The 20,165-nt window shown below is 47.0% G+C and overlaps 2 protein-coding genes and 1 non-coding gene across 8 annotated transcripts in view; 2 read left to right on the forward strand and 1 right to left on the reverse strand.

Moving 5' to 3' along the window:
• Positions 1-1,551, reverse strand: part of SLC37A3 (solute carrier family 37 member 3) — a 43,853-nt gene extending 42,302 nt beyond the window's left edge. For 2 of the 4 annotated variants that reach the window (XM_059711970.1, XM_059711967.1), the window contains exon 1: positions 1,412-1,551. The gene's annotated coding sequence lies outside the window, so the exon portion shown is untranslated. The remainder of the gene's footprint in view (positions 1-1,411) is intronic. The other 2 variants (XM_059711968.1, XM_059711969.1) reach the window with 2 other exon arrangements.
• Positions 1,552-5,225: 3,674 nt separating this feature from the next.
• On the forward strand, positions 5,226-18,005 carry RAB19 (RAB19, member RAS oncogene family). 3 transcript variants are annotated; one of them, XM_059711971.1, is made up of 4 exons: positions 5,226-5,439; positions 7,556-7,779; positions 10,971-11,154; positions 16,988-18,005. In XM_059711971.1, exons 2-4 carry the CDS (start codon positions 7,579-7,581, stop codon positions 17,254-17,256), a joined length of 654 nt encoding a protein of 217 aa, XP_059567954.1. In that variant the 5' UTR covers positions 5,226-5,439; positions 7,556-7,578; the 3' UTR covers positions 17,257-18,005. The 3 variants fall into 3 exon arrangements, with proteins under 3 accessions (XP_059567954.1, XP_059567957.1, XP_059567955.1); XM_059711974.1 differs by lacking the exon at positions 5,226-5,439 and adding an exon at positions 5,453-5,671; XM_059711972.1 differs by lacking the exon at positions 5,226-5,439 and adding an exon at positions 5,681-6,118.
• Positions 8,932-9,041, forward strand: LOC132211614 (small Cajal body-specific RNA 16). Its single transcript, XR_009447520.1, has one exon. It is a non-coding gene; the product is annotated as a small Cajal body-specific RNA 16 (non-coding RNA).
• Positions 18,006-20,165: the final 2,160 nt, after the last annotated feature.

The raw sequence follows: 20,165 nt of genomic DNA on the forward strand, positions 1-20,165 counted from the left end.
ACCACAAATGTAAAATACCTAGCAGTTATCTGTAAATTCTCTCATCTTATTCTAGGTTCCCCAAACCACATTCTTCCCACCTACTTTGAACACATTCCAAAGACAAGATTTCCCTCTCCTAGAGTCTAGTTAATGGTCGTTGCTGTGGCATTTCATTATCACACATGAATAGAGACAAAGTAAAACCTTCAGTGATACACTTGATCCTAACAGCTAGAGAGCACAAATATTGCCCTGACTTTAAAGTGCTGCTTCTGGGTCTTCTGATGGAAATCAAAAAGTAACAGGAGAATGATGTCACCTGAAGCATATAAAGTTCGAGTTGGAATCCAAGACCCTCCACCTAGTTAAATTCTTTGAGCCTCAAATTTCTCATTTAAAGATCACATGAAAGCCCTGACCAGTTTGGCTCAGTGGATAGAGCGTCGGCCTGCGGACTCAAGGGTCCCGGGTTCGATTCCGGTCAAGGGCATGTACCTGGGTTGCGGGCACATCCCCAGTGGGAACTGTGCAGGAGGCAGCTGATTGATGTTTCTCTCTCATCAATGTTTCTAACTCTCTATCCCTCTCCCTTCCTCTCTGTAAAAAATCAATAAAATATATTAAAAATAAAAATAAAGATCACATGAAAAAAGAAAAGAAAAAAAGACCACATGAGATAATTATAGAGAGTCCCTAGTACAGAGTCGGACACACAGCAATCAGCCAACGAATGGGAAAGAAATAATTCAAGTACCAAGACATGGAAGAAAGAAGTTGGAATTAAGAATGAGATTCTGCTCATCCCAGGAACATATTCTCCCCCCTATAAACGTTTCAGTAAAAGCTGCCGTGACATCACCCACAATCTCCTATTTCAGAAAGCCCAGAAAGCCTCGAGGACACATTCCCATTGTCCTCTTGTCAAAAGTGAGAATAAACAGACCACATCTGCAAATAAGAGCAGCGAGGGAATGGCGAATGCGTAACTCGACCCAATTCCTGGACTGAGACCATGTCACCGAGAAACAAAACCCGGGTCCCCACTAACACCCCCCTCCCTCTTCGGCCTCTGCACACCCTTCCCAAACGCTTCCCCTTCCCGCCTGGAAAGGACGCCTTCACCAGGCAAAGTGCGAGGCGCACGGGAGCCCCGCCGCGCGGCCCTCGGGCCTCCGGGACCTCCAGCTGCCGCCCTCGCCCGCCCCGCCAGGCCCGCAGCACCGGGGGAGGAGGGGGCCCGAGGAGCCAGGCACCGGGTGGAAGGAGTGCGCGGCCGCCCCGCGGCGCCACACCCACCGGCCGCCACCCTCGGCATCTCCGCCTCGCCCTCCCGACTCCTGGAAACCCCTGGGACCTGCCCTCCCGTGCGGCGCCCCCACCCCGCCGTCGGCCCCTTCTAGGACTGCGCCCCGCGCCGCGGCTCGCGCACCCGAGACCTGCAGTAATCGCTGCTCTCCGACCAGCTGCTCCGCTCACTCCGCTTGGTCCCGTTGCCCGCTGCCCGCCTCCGCCGCCACCTCACCCCCAGCGCTGCGGCCAGGGTTTCCGGGCGCCCACGTGACCCGCGCGGTCCCCGTGGCATGTTGGGAGTTGTAGTCTGACCGCGAAGGCCGGGGGGACTGGGTTGGCGGGGGCTGCTCCGAGCAGCGGCGGAGGTCTCTGTGGACCCCGCTGCTGAGCGGAGCTGGGACAGGGGGTTGGGGAGGGGCGCAGCGGGAGCGGCGGTCGGGGGAGCAGTATATGGTCCAGGAATGTTAGGGAAAAAAGCAGTGAAGGAGAGAGAACATATAATTTGATATGATGTATACATCACCTTTTTTTCCAAAAGCTTTATCGCTCTTTCTTTTTATAGAAAGCAACGTGTTGCTAAGTGTGCTACTAACCTGCCACGAAGGCATAAGCTTTACATTGTTTAAATACAGTTGCCCATAGTCTACGAGTATCATTCACTGTTCTATGTCGCACCCCACCTACTCAAATAAATGAATGTTCTGGTCCTGGAGGCCTCAAGCTAAATTAAAGGTCTTACAACATTTAACTTTGAACAAGGATCTCTGTCCTCCTGGGCTGCTTTCAAACTATTGGGGAAATATAATTAGGAGGAAAAAACAAAAAACTCCCAACCCAGAAGTCTTTCCACAAAAGAAATAGACTAGGAAACTGTTGTATTATTAAATAAACTTTAATCCAGAATATGATGCACTTTACAAGCAATGCACTAAGATTGCAAAGATGGAAGGAATCTCCCCTTTATATAGCCAAGCCAAGACAACCCACTAAAAAGCATGCTCTCAAATGAGAGGATGTGACAAGGTCACACATCCTAACTTTATCAGGGAAACTGGGGAGACGAAACCTGTGTTGGCTTAACCAGAGGAGAAACAAATTTCCATACCTTTAGGACAGGAGATAGTCTTGCAGATTGGAGCAAGGTGCCCACAAAAGTTAGGCTGTTAAGCTGATGCCATTTTGGGCAGCCCATCTGGTTTGCAGATGATTTAATAAAATTATAATCCCTTAAAAAAAAGGTAGGCTCCTACACTTACACAGGAACTGGGTATTAGGGACACTATCTTCCTGGTTGTTTGCATTTCAAAGATGGTTGCCAGGTCCTGGAGGAAACATTCCTGAGCTGTGAGACTAGCCACAGGTTATTCAGCCATTATAAATATATACTGTACATGTATTTTAAATATACGCAGAAAGAAATTTTGAAAGAAAAGGGAGGAGGGGAATGTGTGCAATGCAGCAGTAGTTTTGTTTCTAGTCACCTAAGGGTGTATCTGGGGGAAATGTGGTATCGGCGTGAGCAACAATAAACCAGCCGAAGGTTTCACTTTTATTTTTAAAAAATACATAGTAGAATATTACTCACACACTTAAAAAATGAATAAAATTCTGATACATGCTACAACATGGGTGAACTTTGAAAACATTATGCTAAGTGAAATAAGCCACACACAAAAACAAATATTGTTTGAGTCCTTTTATGTGCAGTACCTAGAGTAATCAAATTCATAGGAACAAAAAGTAGAATAGTGGTTACCAGGGGCTGGGAGGAAGGGAAAATGAGATTACTGTTTAATGGATATAGAGTTTCTTTTGGGGGTAATGAAAAAGTTCTGGAGATGGATGGTGGTGATGATTGCACAAAAATGTGAATATATGTCTTACTATTGAAAGGTACAGTTAATTAATTAATTTGTTGTTGTTAATCCTCACCCGAGGATATTTTTCCATTGATTTTTAGAGAGAGTGGGAGGGGGACAGACAGAGAGAGAGAAACATCAATGTGAGAGAGAAACATCAACTGGTTGCCTCCTGCCGGCACCCTGACCAGGGTCCAGATCGAGTCTGCAACTGAGGTACATGCCCTTGACCGGAATCGAACCCGGGACCCTTCAGTCTGCAGGCTGATGCTCTATCCACTGAACTATATTGGCTAGGGCAGAATGATACCCTTAAAATGGTTAAAATGGTAAAATGTATAAATTGTGAAATACATGTGTATATACATATATGCGTGTATATAAAGTAAGTATATAACCTGGCCGCCACCACCATCCAGAAAGCCTTTTCCCCGTGGCCCAGGCTATGCTCTTTGCACTGATAGTCAAACTGAGGGAGAAGGTCGGAGTAGGGAGAGGCCGAATCTCTCCTTGGCTTCCATAACCATCTGGACATTTTACCACCATTTGATGTTACTCTAGATGTTCTCCAAGTAGTCGGTCTGAGTCCGCTGACTTTTTTTTTTTTCTTTAACAGTAAGCATTACCAGGAGAGGAAAACATTTGATGGCTAACCTCATTGACATTGACATTTAATGGGTTTTATTTCCTGCCCCCTGCCCATACATTTGTGGTGGGTCTTGACCAGGAACATTTCATTTCCTAGTCACATACCTATGACCATGGCTCTCAGCAGTCGGCTGCAGCAGCCTGTGGCAGAGTCTTTTGTTTTCTTGCTCTACCTGCCAGCATTGGGGTTATTTTATTCAAAGGAGCAGTTCCCCGCAATTTATCTGTAAGTGGAATTCGGAGCAAAATAAATCATATTTTAAAGATCATCTGAAGGAATCGTGGGGGAAAGGTGTTGTTGGATATTGAATAAATTGTCCTCTGTTGCAGGGCTTCTCAATCTCTCTAGACCTCAGCCACAGGAAGAAATGCATTTTCCCTCACCCCCCTCCCCCGCCCCCCTATACACAGGCAGGTCTGCAACTGACCCAAACATTTCACAGAACAATCCTGAGCCTGATTACATGAGATACATTCTGGAATTTTTTTTGCGAACCTCTTCTGTAAAAATGCTGGTTGCAACCCACTAAAACTGATTTCAGGACTCGGGACTAGGTCTCAGCCCACGGTTTGAAAACACTATACCAATTTAAATATTTTATAAACAGGATGCCTCTGTTTTGCATATTGTACCTACACGGCTTAACTGCCAAATGTTACCTTCTCCACAGGGGAGAAAATCTAATCCTACGGTCTGAGAACCAGCGACCCTCCCAGGCTCTGCAGGGGGAAAACTAAGGAAAATTCACGCCCCGGCTTTGTCTCTTGTGCCAGCATCGGGGCCTGGTAAACCCTGTTTCCTCAGACCTAGAAATTACCTCTGTTCTGTGGTTGAGTATTTGAGGGAAAGAAACAAATGCTTTTTCAGCTTTCTCCTGTACAAATACAAAGTTATTTTCGTTTTTTAATCTTCTCTTTGGAACACCTCCTTTCTCTTAGTACAGCGGTTCTCAACCTGTGGGTCGCGGCCCCTTTGGCGGTCGAAGGACCCTTTCACAGGGGTCGCCTAAGACCATCCTGCGTATCAGATGCTTACATGACGATTCATAACCGTAGCAACATTACAGTGATGAAGTAGCCACGAAAATAATTTTATGGTTGGGTCAGAATGAGGAACTGTATTTAAAGGGCCAGAAGGTTGAGAACCACTGTCTTAGAGGCTCCTCAAGAACAGTAATTCGAACCCACAAGACAATGCAAAGACTCAAGACCCAGCTCTGTATCCTTTACATTGTATTCTCGCCGCTGGAGCCCCCACCCCAGCCAAAGAAGGGACATCAGGAAAAATGGGGCGGGGGGGGGGGGTGTGGGGGGGGGGGCTGCATAAGAGGAAGTGAGTAGAAAGAAGGAACCGGCGGTTTATAGGTATTGGCTCAGTTAACTGGCTTTGCAAGATGACGAATGCTCGGACGCTGGGCGGCCAGTGCTGGCCGGCGCCTCACCTGTGCTTTGTGCCCGACGGCAGCGGCGGGCTCCGGGGCAGCGGGAGGGCTTCCACTTCCTTTCACTTTCTCAGGCCGCCAAACCTGGCACCTGGGGACAGAACTACAGTTCCCACCGCGCAGCGAGGCAGCAGGAAGAAGGGGCCCTGAGGGCTGAAAAGGGAAACAAGGAGAAAAAGAAAACCTTTCCCGCTTCCAGAAGTGAGAGAGCGCGACAGGTAGGCGACCGGTGACCCGGGAGGGTGGAGGCTGCCGGATGCAGGATGGAGGGCGTCCCAGGCGGACACTGCGTTCTCCTTGCAGGACGTGCAGGCTGAGGGAAAGGGGCTTTCGTGGAAATTCTGAGGACTTCCTGGGGTGGGGTGAGGTGGGGTGAGGCACAGAAGGAAGATTTCAGCTCAAGTTACGGTGATAAGACACGGAAGTGGAATGGCTTTCTTTATTTGAAAGGTCAGAGGGGAAACAAAGGGCTGCAGGTGTCCACCGTCTGCTGGATCATTGAGCCACGGGTGTTTTGGAGGCGAGAGAAGCATGGGGTTTCTGTAGGCTGGATATCTGTGTGCATTTTAATTTGTGTAACGATATAGATTTGTCCTTTTCCATGCCTTTAAAGAAAACCAAAAAGTACAGCTGGGGGGAAGTGAAGAAGGGAGCAACTTGCAGTGCAGCACATGAACTTTAACCATCCAATGGGGGTAGGTTTCGTGTATTTTTATGAGGAGACCCAAGACGATAGCCTTTGAGGAACCGTTGAGGGCCTGAGGATATTTGCCTGGAGGGGATATGCTTGGCGCTCCAAATATCTGATGGGCTGGCATGTGGAATCGGAATCTGCCCAGTCCTGGCATAGCACGAGGGTCAACAGATGGAACCCTGGGAGATAGATTTCAACCTCAGGTAAGTTAGAGCTGCACACACAGAATGGATTTTTGCAGGGGGTAGCGAGTCCCTCATGCTCAGTGATATTGAAGCGTCGGTGAATCGTTGGGCAGACACGCGGGAAGGTGAGAATAAAATGTCAGGCGCGTGATTGTGTGGATCAGTGTTTTCCAAACCTGGCTGGGCCGGCATCAGAATCACCTGGCGAGTGCGTGCATGTATGTGTACACGGGTTTTTTTTCTTTTGTTTTGTTTTTTAAAATATATTTTATTGATTTTTTACAGAGAGGAAGGGAGAAGGATTGAGAGTTAGAAGCATCAATGAGAGAGAAACATTGATCAGCTGCCTCCTGCACACCCCGCACTGGGGATATACCCGCAACCAAGGTACATGCCCTTGACCAGAATCGAACCTGGGACCCTTCAGTCCACAGGCCAACGCTCTATCCACTGAGCCAAACCAGTTAGGGCTGTACATGGGTTTTTAAATATCTTTAGCAGATCTGGGATGGGCTTGGGGAATATGTATTTTTAATTATCTCCCCAAATAGTTTTGATAGAATTCGTTAGTGTGAGAAACACTGTCATTTAGAAACTTTATTTTCCAGCTTATGGTGAAGTATGCCATAAACATCCCCACTACAGTTTTCTTTTTGGATTTTCTCAAAATCCTAATTTCCTCGTCAAGAAAAAGTAGGTGCGAGCCAGAAGAAAGAGACCATGTCACTCTTCCCTAAACTGACTTCTCTGTCCGATCTTGTCAGTCCTCTGTTGCTGGTTGCCTGGACATTTGGAGTCCTTCTCCCCACGTGAAAAGCTAGGCATGTCTATCAACTGAAGAATGGCAGGAAAACACCCCTGTGGGCATCTCCTCTGCCATCCTGCTGCTGAGTGGGCACTCCATGGGGCACGGAGCCCCTGGTCTCCATGACCAGGATTTCCACCAGTGCTGTCATCTGACTGTGATGACGGTGTAGCCCAGCAGAGAATGGCAGTAGGACCCCTTCATCCTGAGGGTACCCCTAAAGTAATGTCCACCCACCTAAGGCAGGTGTGAGCTTAGGGGGGCAGCTCTCTTGTACCTGACCGGTAATTAGTGTCCTCCAACCAATATTTTTATTGATTTCAGAAAGGAAGGGAGAGGGGAGAGAGAAACATCAATAATGAGAGAGAGAATCATTGATTGGCTGCCTCCTGCACGCCCCCTACTGGGGATCAAGCCTGCAACCCCAGCATGTGCCCTTGACCGGAATTGAACCCGGGACCCTTCATTCCACAGGCCCCGCTCTATCCACTGAACCAAACCAGCCAGGGCACAAGAGGATGTTAGTGCAATGAAAGCAACGATCTCCCCTGCCTTGTCCTGTCCTGGACCCCAAGTGCCTTGAACAGCGCCTGCGCCTGCGCCTGGTCGTGCTCACTAAAGAGACGCTGAACCCCTCCTTTTCTGCCCAGTTCCACTCTAGGGAGGCAGCGCCATGCAGTTCTCCAGCTCAGCCAGGGCAGCAGATGAGAACTTCGACTATTTGTTCAAGATCATCCTCATCGGGGACTCCAACGTGGGGAAGACCTGTGTGGTGCAGCATTTCAAATCCGGGGTCTACACGGAGACACAGCAGAACACGATTGGGGTGGACTTCACTGTGCGCTCCCTGGAGATCGACGGCAAGAAAGTGAAGGTCAGAGGGGCCTGGGTTCGCTCCCCCTAGTTTAGCCAGAGTTCCTAACCCCGAAACACATGCCTGAGGAATAAAAGATTTGAATGTAAAACATGAAATCATAAACGTACCAGGAAAAAACATAGGTGTATTCAGTTTTATTGCTGTGGAATGAGGAAATTGGGCTCTGCAGTAAGACGAGAAACCCAGGATGTCTGTAACAGTGTCAACAATAAAAATAAAAAATAAATAATGTGAAAAAGACAAGAAGCCCAGAAGCCAGAAGGGAAAATACTGCTCAATCTAACTATCTCAAGGTCAAATGTATATATTTCTATGTAACTATATAAAGGTAACATTTCTACATATTCAAAAACACTCTGAACCAAGTCAAAAGATGAATGACACTTGGAGAGAAATATTTGCATATATGGGACTTGACACATGGCTAATTGCTTTAACGTGAAAAGAGCCCTGATAAATAGCTAAGAAAAAAAGCTAAACAGCCAAGCACACACAAAAAAGTAGGCTATTCACAGACTGAACAAAACTGCTGTTTCACAAATTTTATAAGAATGAACTCATACATTTATGTAAAGGTGCCCATCCTCATTCATAATTAAATAAACAATAAGCTAACGGTAAGATTCTGTCTTTTACCCATTTGATTAGAAAAGATCGAAAAGTGTGGGTAAAAATGTAATAAATGGATCTTGTTTGGGATCCTGATTTTGTAAAAATACATTTTGGAGACAATTAGGAAAATTTCCATATGGACTGGGCATTAAATAATAAGTTTATTAGTGATAATGGCATTGTGGTTATGAAAGAAAATGTCCATTTTTATAGGGATGTACATCAATGTATAAGTAGGGATGAAATGACATGAAGTCTGGGATTTGCTTTAAAATAATACCTCAGTGCCCTAACTGGTTTGGCTCAGTGGATAGAGCGTCAGGCCTGCGGACTGAAGGGTCCCAGGTTCTATTCCGGTCAAGGGCATGTACCTTGGTTGCGGGCACATCCCTGGTGGGGGTGTGCAGGAGGCAGCTGATCGATGTTTCTCTCTCGTGGATGTTTCTAACTCTCTATCCCTCTCCCTTCCTCTCTGTAAAAAATCAATAAAAAAAAATTTTTAAATAATTATAAAATAATAATAATAATAATACCTCACTGACCTAAAGTAAATCCCAGGAGTAGTTCTTCCTGGGCTTTGAATTGCAGTAACAGGTGTAAACATTCTAGAGGCAGTTAGATGATTATGTATGATACTGCAGACAAGAAAAATAAATAAAATAATACCTCAAAGAGCCCTGGCCGGGAGCTCAGTGGTTAGAGGGTTCAATTCTGGGTCAAGGGCATGTACCTCGGTTTCAGACTCAATCCCTGGCCCTGGTTGGGGCACATATGGAAGTGCAGGAGGCAACCAGTCAATGTATCTCTCTCACATAGATGTTTCTCTCTCTCTCTCCCGCCCCCTTCCTCCCCTCCTCTTCACTCTTCTAAAAATCAATGAAAAAAATATCCTCAGATGAGAATTTAAAAACATTAAAGGATAAGAACAAAGAAATCAACAGAACAGGCTAGATGTAGCAAAAGTGGCAAAATCTTGATAATTATTGAATAACTAGAGGCCCGGTGCATGAAATTCATGCATGGGTAGAGTCCCTAGGCCTGGCCTGCGATCAGGGCTGATCAGGGCCTTCCGGCTGCTGGCTGGGGCCTTCCTTCGTTCCATGCCACCCCCTGGTGGTCAGCACACATTATAGTGAGCGAGTGATCGGTTTCCTGGTCGAACTCCCCTGTGGTCAATTTGCATATTAGGCTTTTATATATAGACTAATGGCCCATTGCACGAAGAGATTCGTGCAATAGGCCTTCCCTTCCCCTGGCTGCCGGCACCGGTTTTCCTCCAGCACCCGGCACCCAGGTCTTCACTCTGGACGGAGCCTTCAGTCTTCGCGGCTCCAGATGGAGCCTTCCGTCTTCACAGCTCCGGACAGAGCCTTCAGTCTTCGCTCCGCCACTTCGCCCCTCTGTATGGAAATTAACCGCCATCTTTGTTGGGTTAATTTGCATACTCCTGATTGGCTGGTGAGCGTAGCAGAGGGATGGTTAATTTACATGTTTGTCTATTATTAGGTAAGATTATGGAATCTGGAATGATAGGTATATGAGGGTTCATTGCTCTATTCTCTCTAGTCTTGTATAAGTTTGCAAAATTTATTTAAAAAATAAATTAAAAAAAAAAAATTTTGTGCCTGGCTGGCATGGCTCAATGGTTAAGCGTCAACCTATGAACCAGGAGGTCACAGTTTAATTCCGGTCAGGGGACATGCCCGGGTTGCAGGCTCAATCCCTAGTAGGGAATGTGAAGGAGGCAGCCAATCAATGATTCTCTTTCATCATTGATGTTTCTATCTCTCCTTCCTTCCTCTCTGAAATCAATAAAAATATTTTATTTATTGATTGATTGATTTTATTGATTTTTTTACAGAGAGGAAGGGAGAGAGTTAGAAACATTGATGAGAGAGAAACATCGATCAGCTGCCTCCTGCACATCTCCTACTGTGGATGTGCCTGCAACTCAGGTACATGCCCTTGACCGGAATCGAACCTGGGACCTTTCAGTCCGCAGGCCGATGCTCTACCCACTGAGCCAAACCGGTTTCGGCTATTTTTAAATAAATAAATAAATTTTGTAAATAATGTAAGTATATGAAGAAACAGGTACCCAAGACACTGTTATGTGTATAAATTGGCACCATTGCTCAGGATGGTGGTTTAGGAGGCGATATTATGAGGATACTCCTGAACATAAACAGTGGAGTGGTCCTTTAAAATCAAAACAGTTCAGCCAACATTACTTCCTTTTCCAGTGTTAATAGCAATGGGCAGGGTCAAGAGATAAGGCCCCAAATCTGGAGGAAGGGATGATTGCAATGCAAAGGGGAAAGAACACCAGACCCCAGAACACTGGGTCCCACTCTCCGACTAAGCGTCCCGCGGCGGTGGCTCCCAAGCCTGCGAGCCTGTCCAAATTACCCGGGGGCGCAACTGGAACAACAGACTCCTGCGCCCCAGCCCAGACCTCCTGAATTTGGATATCTCCAGGTAAAACCCAGGAAACTGCACTTTGCAGACAATCAGGGAGCCAGTCCCCATCGGCTGTGGGAGCTCCTGATGCCATCCCCTCTCCCGCCCGTCTCCAGATGCAGGTGTGGGACACCGCAGGCCAGGAGCGCTTCCGGACCATCACCCAGAGCTACTACCGCAGCGCCCACGCGGCCATCATCGCCTACGACCTGACCCGGCGGTCCACCTTCGAGTCCGTTCCTCACTGGATTCACGAGATAGAAAAATACGGAGCTGCGAACTTGGTCATTATGCTGATCGGTATGGAGTTTTCAAAGGGTTTAACTTTGTGTCATTGGCCCCCCTCTGCTGACACTCAGCTTTTTGCGTGTTTCCGGTGGCAGGGAAGCATGAAATCATAAAGTGCAGATGGTAAGAGGGCCTCAGAAAGCACCTGGCCCAGAAATTCCACCAGATTCACTTGGGAATGAGAGCGGGTGGTGTGAACTTGTTAAGAAAACAGATCCCGCCGAAACCGGTTTGGCTCAGTGGATAGAGCGTCGGCCTGCGGACTGAAAGGTCCCAGGTTCGATTCCGGTCAAGGGCATGTACCTGGGTTGCGGGCACATCCCCAATAGGAGATGTGCAGGAGGCAGCTGATCGATGTTTCTCTCTCATCGATGTTTCTAACTCTCTCTATCTCTCTCCCTTCCTCTCTGTAAAAAATCAATAAAATATATTTAAAAGAAAGAAAGAAAGGAAACAGATCCCAAGGCCCCACCCTAGAGTTTCTCATTCTGAGACTTGGGACGGGGCCCAGACCTCTCCCTGCAGGAGCCCCAGCTGGTTTGCTGCACAGTCTGTGCAGACCACACAGAAAGTATCTGTAGGCTGAGGTTCCCAGGCAGCGGCCCCAAACCCCTGAGGGAGCCATTCAGATGAATGTAACGGACACACCTGACACACTTGAATCACTTCTTTATTTTTTTTTAATGTTTTTATTGATTTTTAGAGAGAGAGAGAAAGGGAGAGGGATAGAGAGATAGAAACATCGATGAAAGAGAAACATCGATGGAAGAGAAACGTCTTTGATCAGGGCTGCCTCCTGCAAGTCCCCCACTGAGGATTGAGCCCACAACCCAGGCATGTGCCCTCGGCCGGAATCGAATCTGGGACCCTTCAGTCCGCAGGCTGACGCTCTATCCACTGAGCCAAGCTGGCCAGGGCTGAATGACTTCTTTAAAAAATAAAAAGTTTTGCCAAAACCGGTTTGGCTCAGTGGATAGAGCGTCGGCCTGCGGACTGAAAGGTCCCAGGTTCGATTCCGGTCAAGGGCATGTACCTTGGTTGCGGGCACATCCCCAGTAGGAGATGTGCAGGAGGCAGCTGATCGATGTTTCTCTCTCATCGATGTTTCTAACTCTCTATCTCTCTCCCTTCCTCTCTGTAAAAAATCAATAAAATATATTTTAAAAAAATAAAATAAAGTTTTTATTGATTTTTGAGAGAGAGAGGAAGAGAGAAGCATCAATGGGCTGCCTCCTGCACGCCCCCTACTGGGGGTCGAGCCTGTAACCTGGGCATGTACCTTGGCTAGGAATTAAAATGGTGACCTCTTAGCAGACTGGACGATGCCCAACCAACTGAGACACACCAGGGCTTGAATGACTTCTGATACCTGTTAAGACCCTAAGTGAATCTTAACACACCAACATCAAAACTAACAGGAACTTCAGCTACACAAAGTGAACTTGCAGCTGGAAATGTGAGCCAGTCCTACTGTACATTCAGAGAGAAGTGTTAATGTTTCTGTTATTTCTCTAGTAGTGTTTTCGTTTTGCAGCCTTTTGGTGCACAAAATGATGCCCAACCAACTGAGCCACACTGCCCCAGTTCTTAATTGATTCTAGAAATGCCTCTTAAGATGACCTGGACATGTCCCCATCACCCCAGGGCTAATACAAGGGGGCTTTCTGTTTTCTGTCATTGGCCTCCGTGCCTTAATCTAGGAAAGGTAAATGTCTTGTTCCCTTATGGAAGTGTTCCTGTCCCTTTTACTATTTTTCCATTCTGTCTACCCCAGCCCCTGGCAGCCATTTCCCACCACACAAATGGCAAAGAGATGACTGTGCGTTGATTCCTACTGTTCCTCCCCCTCCAGCCACTCACAGGAAGCTCGGCTCCTCGGTGATGTGATGTCCCTCTGTTTAAAATCCTCACTGGTCCCCCAGATAACACACAAATTCCTGAACTCGACTGACAAGGTTCCTGCTTTCTTCCGGAGATGGCTGACTGGCCTGGTATCTTTTTCTTGTCCCCTCAGCTCTGTTCCTGACCTAACTCTTCAGACCTATCAGAGTGAGGGGTCAAGAAGCCAACTTTCTTCTGTAGGTTATACTGGCTGCTCTGTCTCATAACTTTCTTCAGCATCTGCTATTTGTCCCCTTAGGATCTTGGGCAAACCTTTCACTGAAATTCTTTTTTTTAATATATATAATTGATTTCAGAGAGGAAGGGAGAGAGAGAGAGACAGAGAGAGAAGAGAGAGAGAGAGAGAGAAGAGAGAGAGAGAGACATCAATGATGAGAATCATTGATCAGCTGCCTCCTGCACAACCCCTATGGGGAATTGAGCTCAAAACCTGAGCATGTGCCCTTGACCAGAATTGAACCTGGGACCCTTCAGTCCGCAGGCTGAAACTCTATCCACTGAGCCAAACCAGCTAGGGCCACTGAAATTCTTTTACAGTTACAGGTCTACAGTCTCTCAGTGAAAACCCTGAAGGCCAAAGATTTCAGAGTCCAGAATTTATTGAATCTTAGGAGGGTGCATGCTATGTTACCTAACACCCTCAGTAGTTTCTGGGCCAACATCCCATGGTCAAATGCATTAATATATATGCAGTGAAATATATGGTCATACAAAGAAGGTTGAATAAAAACTTCAAATGGCCAGCCGAAACCGGTTTGGCTCAGTGGATAGAGCGTCAGCCTGCGGACTGAAAGGTCCCAGGTTCGATTCCGGTCAAGGGCATGTACCTGGGTTTCGGGCACGTCCCCAGTGGGGGATGTGCAGGAGGCAGCTGATCGATGTTTCTGACTCTCTCTCTCCTTTCCTCTCTGTAAAAGTTCAATAAAATATATTAAAAAAAAAAAAAAAAACTTCAAATGGCCAGTGCAGGGCAGATTTTACTGTCAGATAAATTACCAAAAAATGTAGGAGTTTCAGAGTTTTTTGCTTTTGGGAAATGTGGATAAGGGATGGTACACCTGTAAGGCTAACAACTTGTACCATTCACCTGGTCCTTTGGATGTGTTGTTTCATGGCCTGTCTTAGATGGGCAAATTCTTATATAACTATTTTTTATTTTTTAAATGTTTTTTGTTGATTTTAGAGAGAGAGGGAGAGGGAAAGAGAGACATCAATAGCAGCCTCCTGCACACATCCTACCAGGGACAAGCCCGCAACTTGGGCCTGTACCCTCACCTGGAATCTAACTGGCAAGCCGTCGGTGCATGGGACAGGGCATTTGGCTATTTTATTTATTTTTACATATTTTTATTGCTCTCAGAGAGGAAGGGAGAGGAGAGACAGAAACATCAATGATGAGAATCATTGATCAGCTGCCTTTTGCACGCCCCACACTGGGGATCAAGCCCACAACCCAGGCATGTGCCCTTGCCCGGAATTGAACCTGGGACCATTCAGTCCTCAGGTCGATGCTTTAGCCACTTGAGCCAAACCAGCTAGGGCCATTTGGCTCTTAAATTGTCCAAGTGTCTCTCTTGCCTCCCTAACAAGATGAAGAACCCCTTTCTCAGGGGCAGGGCCCATGCAACTCTGGTGTCCACACAGAACACTTAGCGAGCAAAGTCTCAAACTGCTGGAGCAAGCACATGTTTCTTTCCCTCCCACCAGGTGTCCTGGCTTGTCCTGAGGTGTGCAACCACCAGCTGTTGGGAGGCAGAACAGGGGACGGTCAGTTAACCAGGGGTGGCCCTGGGGCAGGTGGGAGGAGCAGTCAGAACCAGTGCAAGCAGCCCAGAAGCCACAGATCAGGGTGAGGGGTGGCCGAGACTCCTGGCTCAGGATTCCTACTCTGGAAGCATCCCTGTCCCAACCAAGGGACTCTCACACCTTTCTTCTAGAAGCAGGGCTATGCCCTGAACTTAAACCTCACAAGCTATAAAAACACGTACAGTTTTCTTGAAGCTACATACCTGAGTTAGTTTCCTGTAGCTGCTAATTACCATCAACTGAGTGCCTACTTGTGAAAACAACAGAAGCGTGTTCTCACTCCATTCTGGAGGCCAGAAATCTGGGATCGGAATCCCTGGGCAGAAATCACGGTGTCGGCAGGACCATGCTCCTCTGGAGGCTCTCAGGGGGAATCCGTTCCTTGTCTCCTCCAGTGGCTGTCAGTGTTCTGGGCTCGAGGCTCCCTCTGATTTCTCATCACCTTCTATGTGTGTGTACTCAAGTCTCCCTCTATCTCCTTCATGCAAGACTACACATGATTGCACTTAGGGCCCACCCAGCTAATCCAGAATTATCTCTAGGGCCCAAGATTCTTAACTTAATCATATCTGCAAATATTTTTGCAGATAAAGTAACATTTACAACTCCCAGGGGGTAGAACCATGTGTCTTAGGGACCATTTGCCGGCCTACCACAGTCCCAGGAAGGGTACTAGCCCTTGGATTTAACCTTATTTGGGGAGAATTATGATAAAAATCTATCTTTGTCAATGACCAGGCTGGTGCCTATGATGCCGAGTATTTTTTCTTTATCTTTTCTTTTTCCCCCATCACCATTTATCCCCCTTAAACCTTCTTCCGCCTCCCCCGTCCTCCCTCACAATCACCACACTGTTGTCCATGTCCATGAGTTCCCTTTTTTCCCTTTTTGCTCAATCCATCCACCTCACTGAACACCGCCCTCCCCCACAACAGATCTGTCTGCCGACTCTCTAGGAGAAAATATTTTTTCAATCTTTTTTATTGGGAAATAATGCATAGAGAGAAAAGTATGCAAACACTGATATATCACAAGGGGAACGCTTGTGTAAACACCACCTGGGTCAAGAAAGAATGCACCCTGCCCCCCAGCTCCCCTCCCAATTGCCTCATCTTCTCCCCCAAAGTAACCCCATCGTGGCTTTTATGACATCACCCCATTTTCTTTATCAGCCGTTCTATTTTGCTATCGTTTTTGAGCCTTCTATAAATGGCACTGTACTGAGCGTTGTTTTGTGTAAGCTTCTTTCCCTCAACATTGCTTTCATTTCTCCCTTCTGTTGGTGATGGACCTTCGAGTTGTTTTCAGTTGGGACAATTAGGAAAATTGCTGCTCTGAAGGATCTTGTATGTGTATGGATGCACATGGGCTCATACTTCCCTTGGGTACGTACCTGAGAGCAGAACTGCATGGTCTTGCAATGGTCTCACTCTAGTGGGTAATCTCAAACCACTTGCCTACTTGGTACACATTCATCAAGACCCACCGAGTGTCCAGTCTGTGCATTTTGTTGTATGCAAATTACAACTAACAAAATAAGTCCTTTTTTTTTTTTTTTTTTTAAACTGGGTAAACAGTTTTAATGTGTAACAGTGTGTCAATTAGTGAAGACAAGACCCCCAAAAGCCCCAGCCCTTCTCCCATGGTGCCTTGGAACATCTGTGCCTGGAACAGTCCCATGCCTGTCCCAGCTCTGAGGCCCTTAACTCCCAGGGAAGTTCCAGCTCGACCAGGTTCTATCTCGGTGTCCAACACTTTGTAGTTAGGGAGAAAGAGGAACAAGATCTGAAGGGAGAAGAGAGAAGCAAGAGGGAATCGCTCTGGCACCTTCTTACCTTGTCACACGTAGGAGAGATGGCCCCTCCCAAGAATACGGAGGCTCCACCTGTCCCAGCCAATAACGTGCACCTCTGGTCCATTCCTCACAGCTCTTAAAGATTTTAAGAACAGTGAATTAAGACAGTGGCTCTGTTTCCATTCATCTGTGGTTTCATTTTCATTAAATTTGGCCTCAATTACTATTTGGAAAGAAGTGCATGCATGCATATTGCTGAACTAAGATGTTCTTTCTAAAGTTCATTTTTAAAAAATCAGATTAAGTTACTCAATGCAATATTTGCTTCTCTCTCACTCCCAGGGAACAAATGTGACCTGTGGGAGAAACGGCATGTTCTGTTCGAGGATGCCTGCACGCTGGCTGAGAAATACGGCCTCCTTGCTGTTTTGGAGACATCAGCTAAGGAGTCCAAGAACATAGACGAAGTCTTCGTGCTCATGGCCAGGGAGCTGATCGCCCGCAACAGCCTGCAGCTGTATGGGGACGGCGCCCTGAACCACCTGCCCCTGGACTCCAGTCCAGTCCTTATGGCCCAGGTGCCAAGTGAAAAGACCCACTGCACTTGCTGAGTGTGGTCATCCAGCCAATAGCACCCGCCAGAGGGCATCGCTAAACCGGGTCTTCTAGTGTCTGCTGAGTAGCATTTCAGACCCAAGTGTAGACTTGCCACTAGTTCTCAATCCTGGGTTCAGACCAGAGGCCACAACAGCTGACTCTGAGGCCAGGGGATACCACTGTCCTTTCCGATTTTGCCTTGGAACTAACGGCACAGGGTTAGGAGGACAAGATTTGCTCTTTTTCATCTCTTTTCTGTCTCCCCAACCCTTCAACTATGTTTCCACTGACTTTTGCTTCTCACTTGAAGAAGGTAGTGAGGAAATATCAAAGAGGGGCGAGGATGCTTGGAACACTCCGGAACAGTTTAAAACAGCTTGGTCATGGGCGGATGAGAAAAAAGCCTGCAGTGATAAGCCAGAATGCCGTTAACATTTGCCTCCTGACAGTCACACCTCAGGGTTTTAGTTTGGGGAGCAAAGCCTTTTGATATAAAGACCATAAATACCTCTTGCCAAATGGTCAGGAGCCATGTGATGGAGACAGAACTGGATTTCACTTCATTCTATTTGGGCTGATGTGGGAGACGTCTCCAGTTCCTTTCCAAAACACCACATTGGCTGCTGGATCAGAAGGCATTTCTGAATAGTAATTAATTTGGCTCACAGATGAATAGCAAACCAATACTGACCTCACAGTATGGCCCTGGGCACACCATGTACCTGTAACACACTGTGGTTTTTCAAAGTTCCCCCGATGGTTGTTGCTCAACTGCATCTTACAGTCACAGTAAGAACCACAAAGGCCTGTCCAGCCACATCAGCTGCAAAAAGGGCAATGTCTCTGGGAGCTCTCCCCGGGCCCAGGTGAGTGCCCACAGGCATTTCTCATCGATAGCAGCACTATCGATAGGCTGCGACCTACCTTCACGTGTGGCTACTGAGTGCTTGAAGAGAGGCTGAGCAGGACACGCCATTAACGGCTCACACCAATTTCCCTTCATTTCTCTGCACATCAGTCTCAACCAACACTGAAAACCTCATCAGCATCTAGGGTTATGCACTCAGGATTACCTGGAATTGAAATGTTCCTACCAACAGGTTAGACATGTGAAAACGGGGTCGCCTGAACGCCAGGAGCCTGTGATTAGCCACCTGGGCTTCTGTTGAAATGATGGGGCTGTGGCAGAAACCCTCGAGGACACGGAAAGGGCCCGGTGTGGAGCAGCTTCACTGGATTCGGGCGCCCGAAGGTCGGCTCCAAAGAGGCAAGGCTTTTCCGAAGCTGAGCGGTCTGGTTACCTGGCCTGGGAACCAGCTCAGGCAGGCTCCTCTCTGTAGCTGTGGTCTCAGAAAGCTACATGTTAGCTCAGTTCTGGCATCTTTCTCACATTCCCAAAGCTGTGTCATTGGTAACAAGTTATGTGAAATTAAGTTACAAAAGAGACATTTCGGAAGAATAAAAAGATTGTGTCTCCATATTTTGTTCGCCAGTGTCAAGTACATTTCCATGTGTGCAAAAATCTGTTATTTCATTGTTCATAGACTGTTCCTGAACCTCTTCCCCACTCTATTACTAGTAGTAATAGGAATCTATATCTATATATATAAGAAGCTGATGTTCTATTGCTCACTATGATATGCGCTGACCACCAGAGGGCAGCGCAGAACAAAGGAAGGCCCTGGCCTGCAGCCAGCAGCCAGGAAAGGGAGGCCCCAGTGAGCAGCCAGAAGGCCCCAATCGGCCCTGATCACTGACCAGGCCTAGGGACCCTACCCGTGCACCGGGTCTCAAGTACAGTATATAAAAGGCTAAGTGACTGGTAGTTATGATGTGCACTGACCACCAGGGGGCAGATGCTCAATGCAGGAGCTGTTGAGTGACAGCAACTTTGCAGAGTGCCCTCTTGCATTCCAGGACCCCTTGGGGGATGTCAGACTGCCCGGTTTCAGCCTGATCCCCATAGGCCAGGCCGAGGGACCCCACCAGTGCACAAAAACATGCACCAGGCCTCTAGAATTACTATAATGGTATTAATAAAGACAAACAATTACTATATATGCCCAGCACTGAACCAAACACTTCATTTATACTAACTCAATGAATCTTGTCAACTATCTTTGAAGTAGGAGCTATTTTTAATTCCTAATATTAAAACAAAGATACAAGTCTTGGCCAAGTGTGACTCAGTTGGTTGAGCATCTTCCTGTGCACCAAAAGGTCCCGGCTTGATTCCTGGTCAAAGCACTTGCCAAGGTTGTAGGTTTGGTCCCCAGATGGGGTACTGATGTTTCTCTCCCACTCCCTTCTTCTAAAATCAATAAAAACATATGATACAGCCCTGACCGGTTTGGCTCAGTGGATAGAGCATCGGCCTGCGGACTGAAAGGTCCTAGGTTTGATTCCGGTCAAAGGCATGTACCTTGGTTGCGGGCACATCCCCAGTAGGGAGTATGCAGGAGGCAGCTGATCGATGTTTCTCTCTCATCGATGTTTCTAACTCTATCCCTCTCCCTTCCTCTCTGTAAAAAATCAATAAAAATATTAAAAAAAAAAACATATGATACAGAGAGAGTAACGTCAGTCACACAACTAGGAGGTGGCAGAGCCAGGATCCAAACCCAAGCAACTTGGTTCCAGAGCTCACTTTTTTAAAATTTGAATTTATTGAGGAAAACATCAGTTAATACAGAGCCCATTTTTTGTTGTTGTTAGTCCTCACTAGAGGATATTTTTTCCATTGATTTTTTTTTTTTTTAGAAGGGGGAAGCGAGGGAGGTGAGAAAAACATCAATGTAAGAGATACATCGATTGGTTGCATCCTGCATGAACCCTGAGTGGGGCCAGGATGGAACCTGCAACGCAGGTGTGACATTGATTGGAAATCGAACCCGTGACCCCTTGGTGTGAGGGCTGACACTAA

The sequence above is a fragment of the Myotis daubentonii genome, chromosome 10, assembly GCF_963259705.1.
Source record: "Myotis daubentonii chromosome 10, mMyoDau2.1, whole genome shotgun sequence".
Classification (NCBI taxonomy): Eukaryota; Metazoa; Chordata; class Mammalia; order Chiroptera; family Vespertilionidae; genus Myotis; species Myotis daubentonii.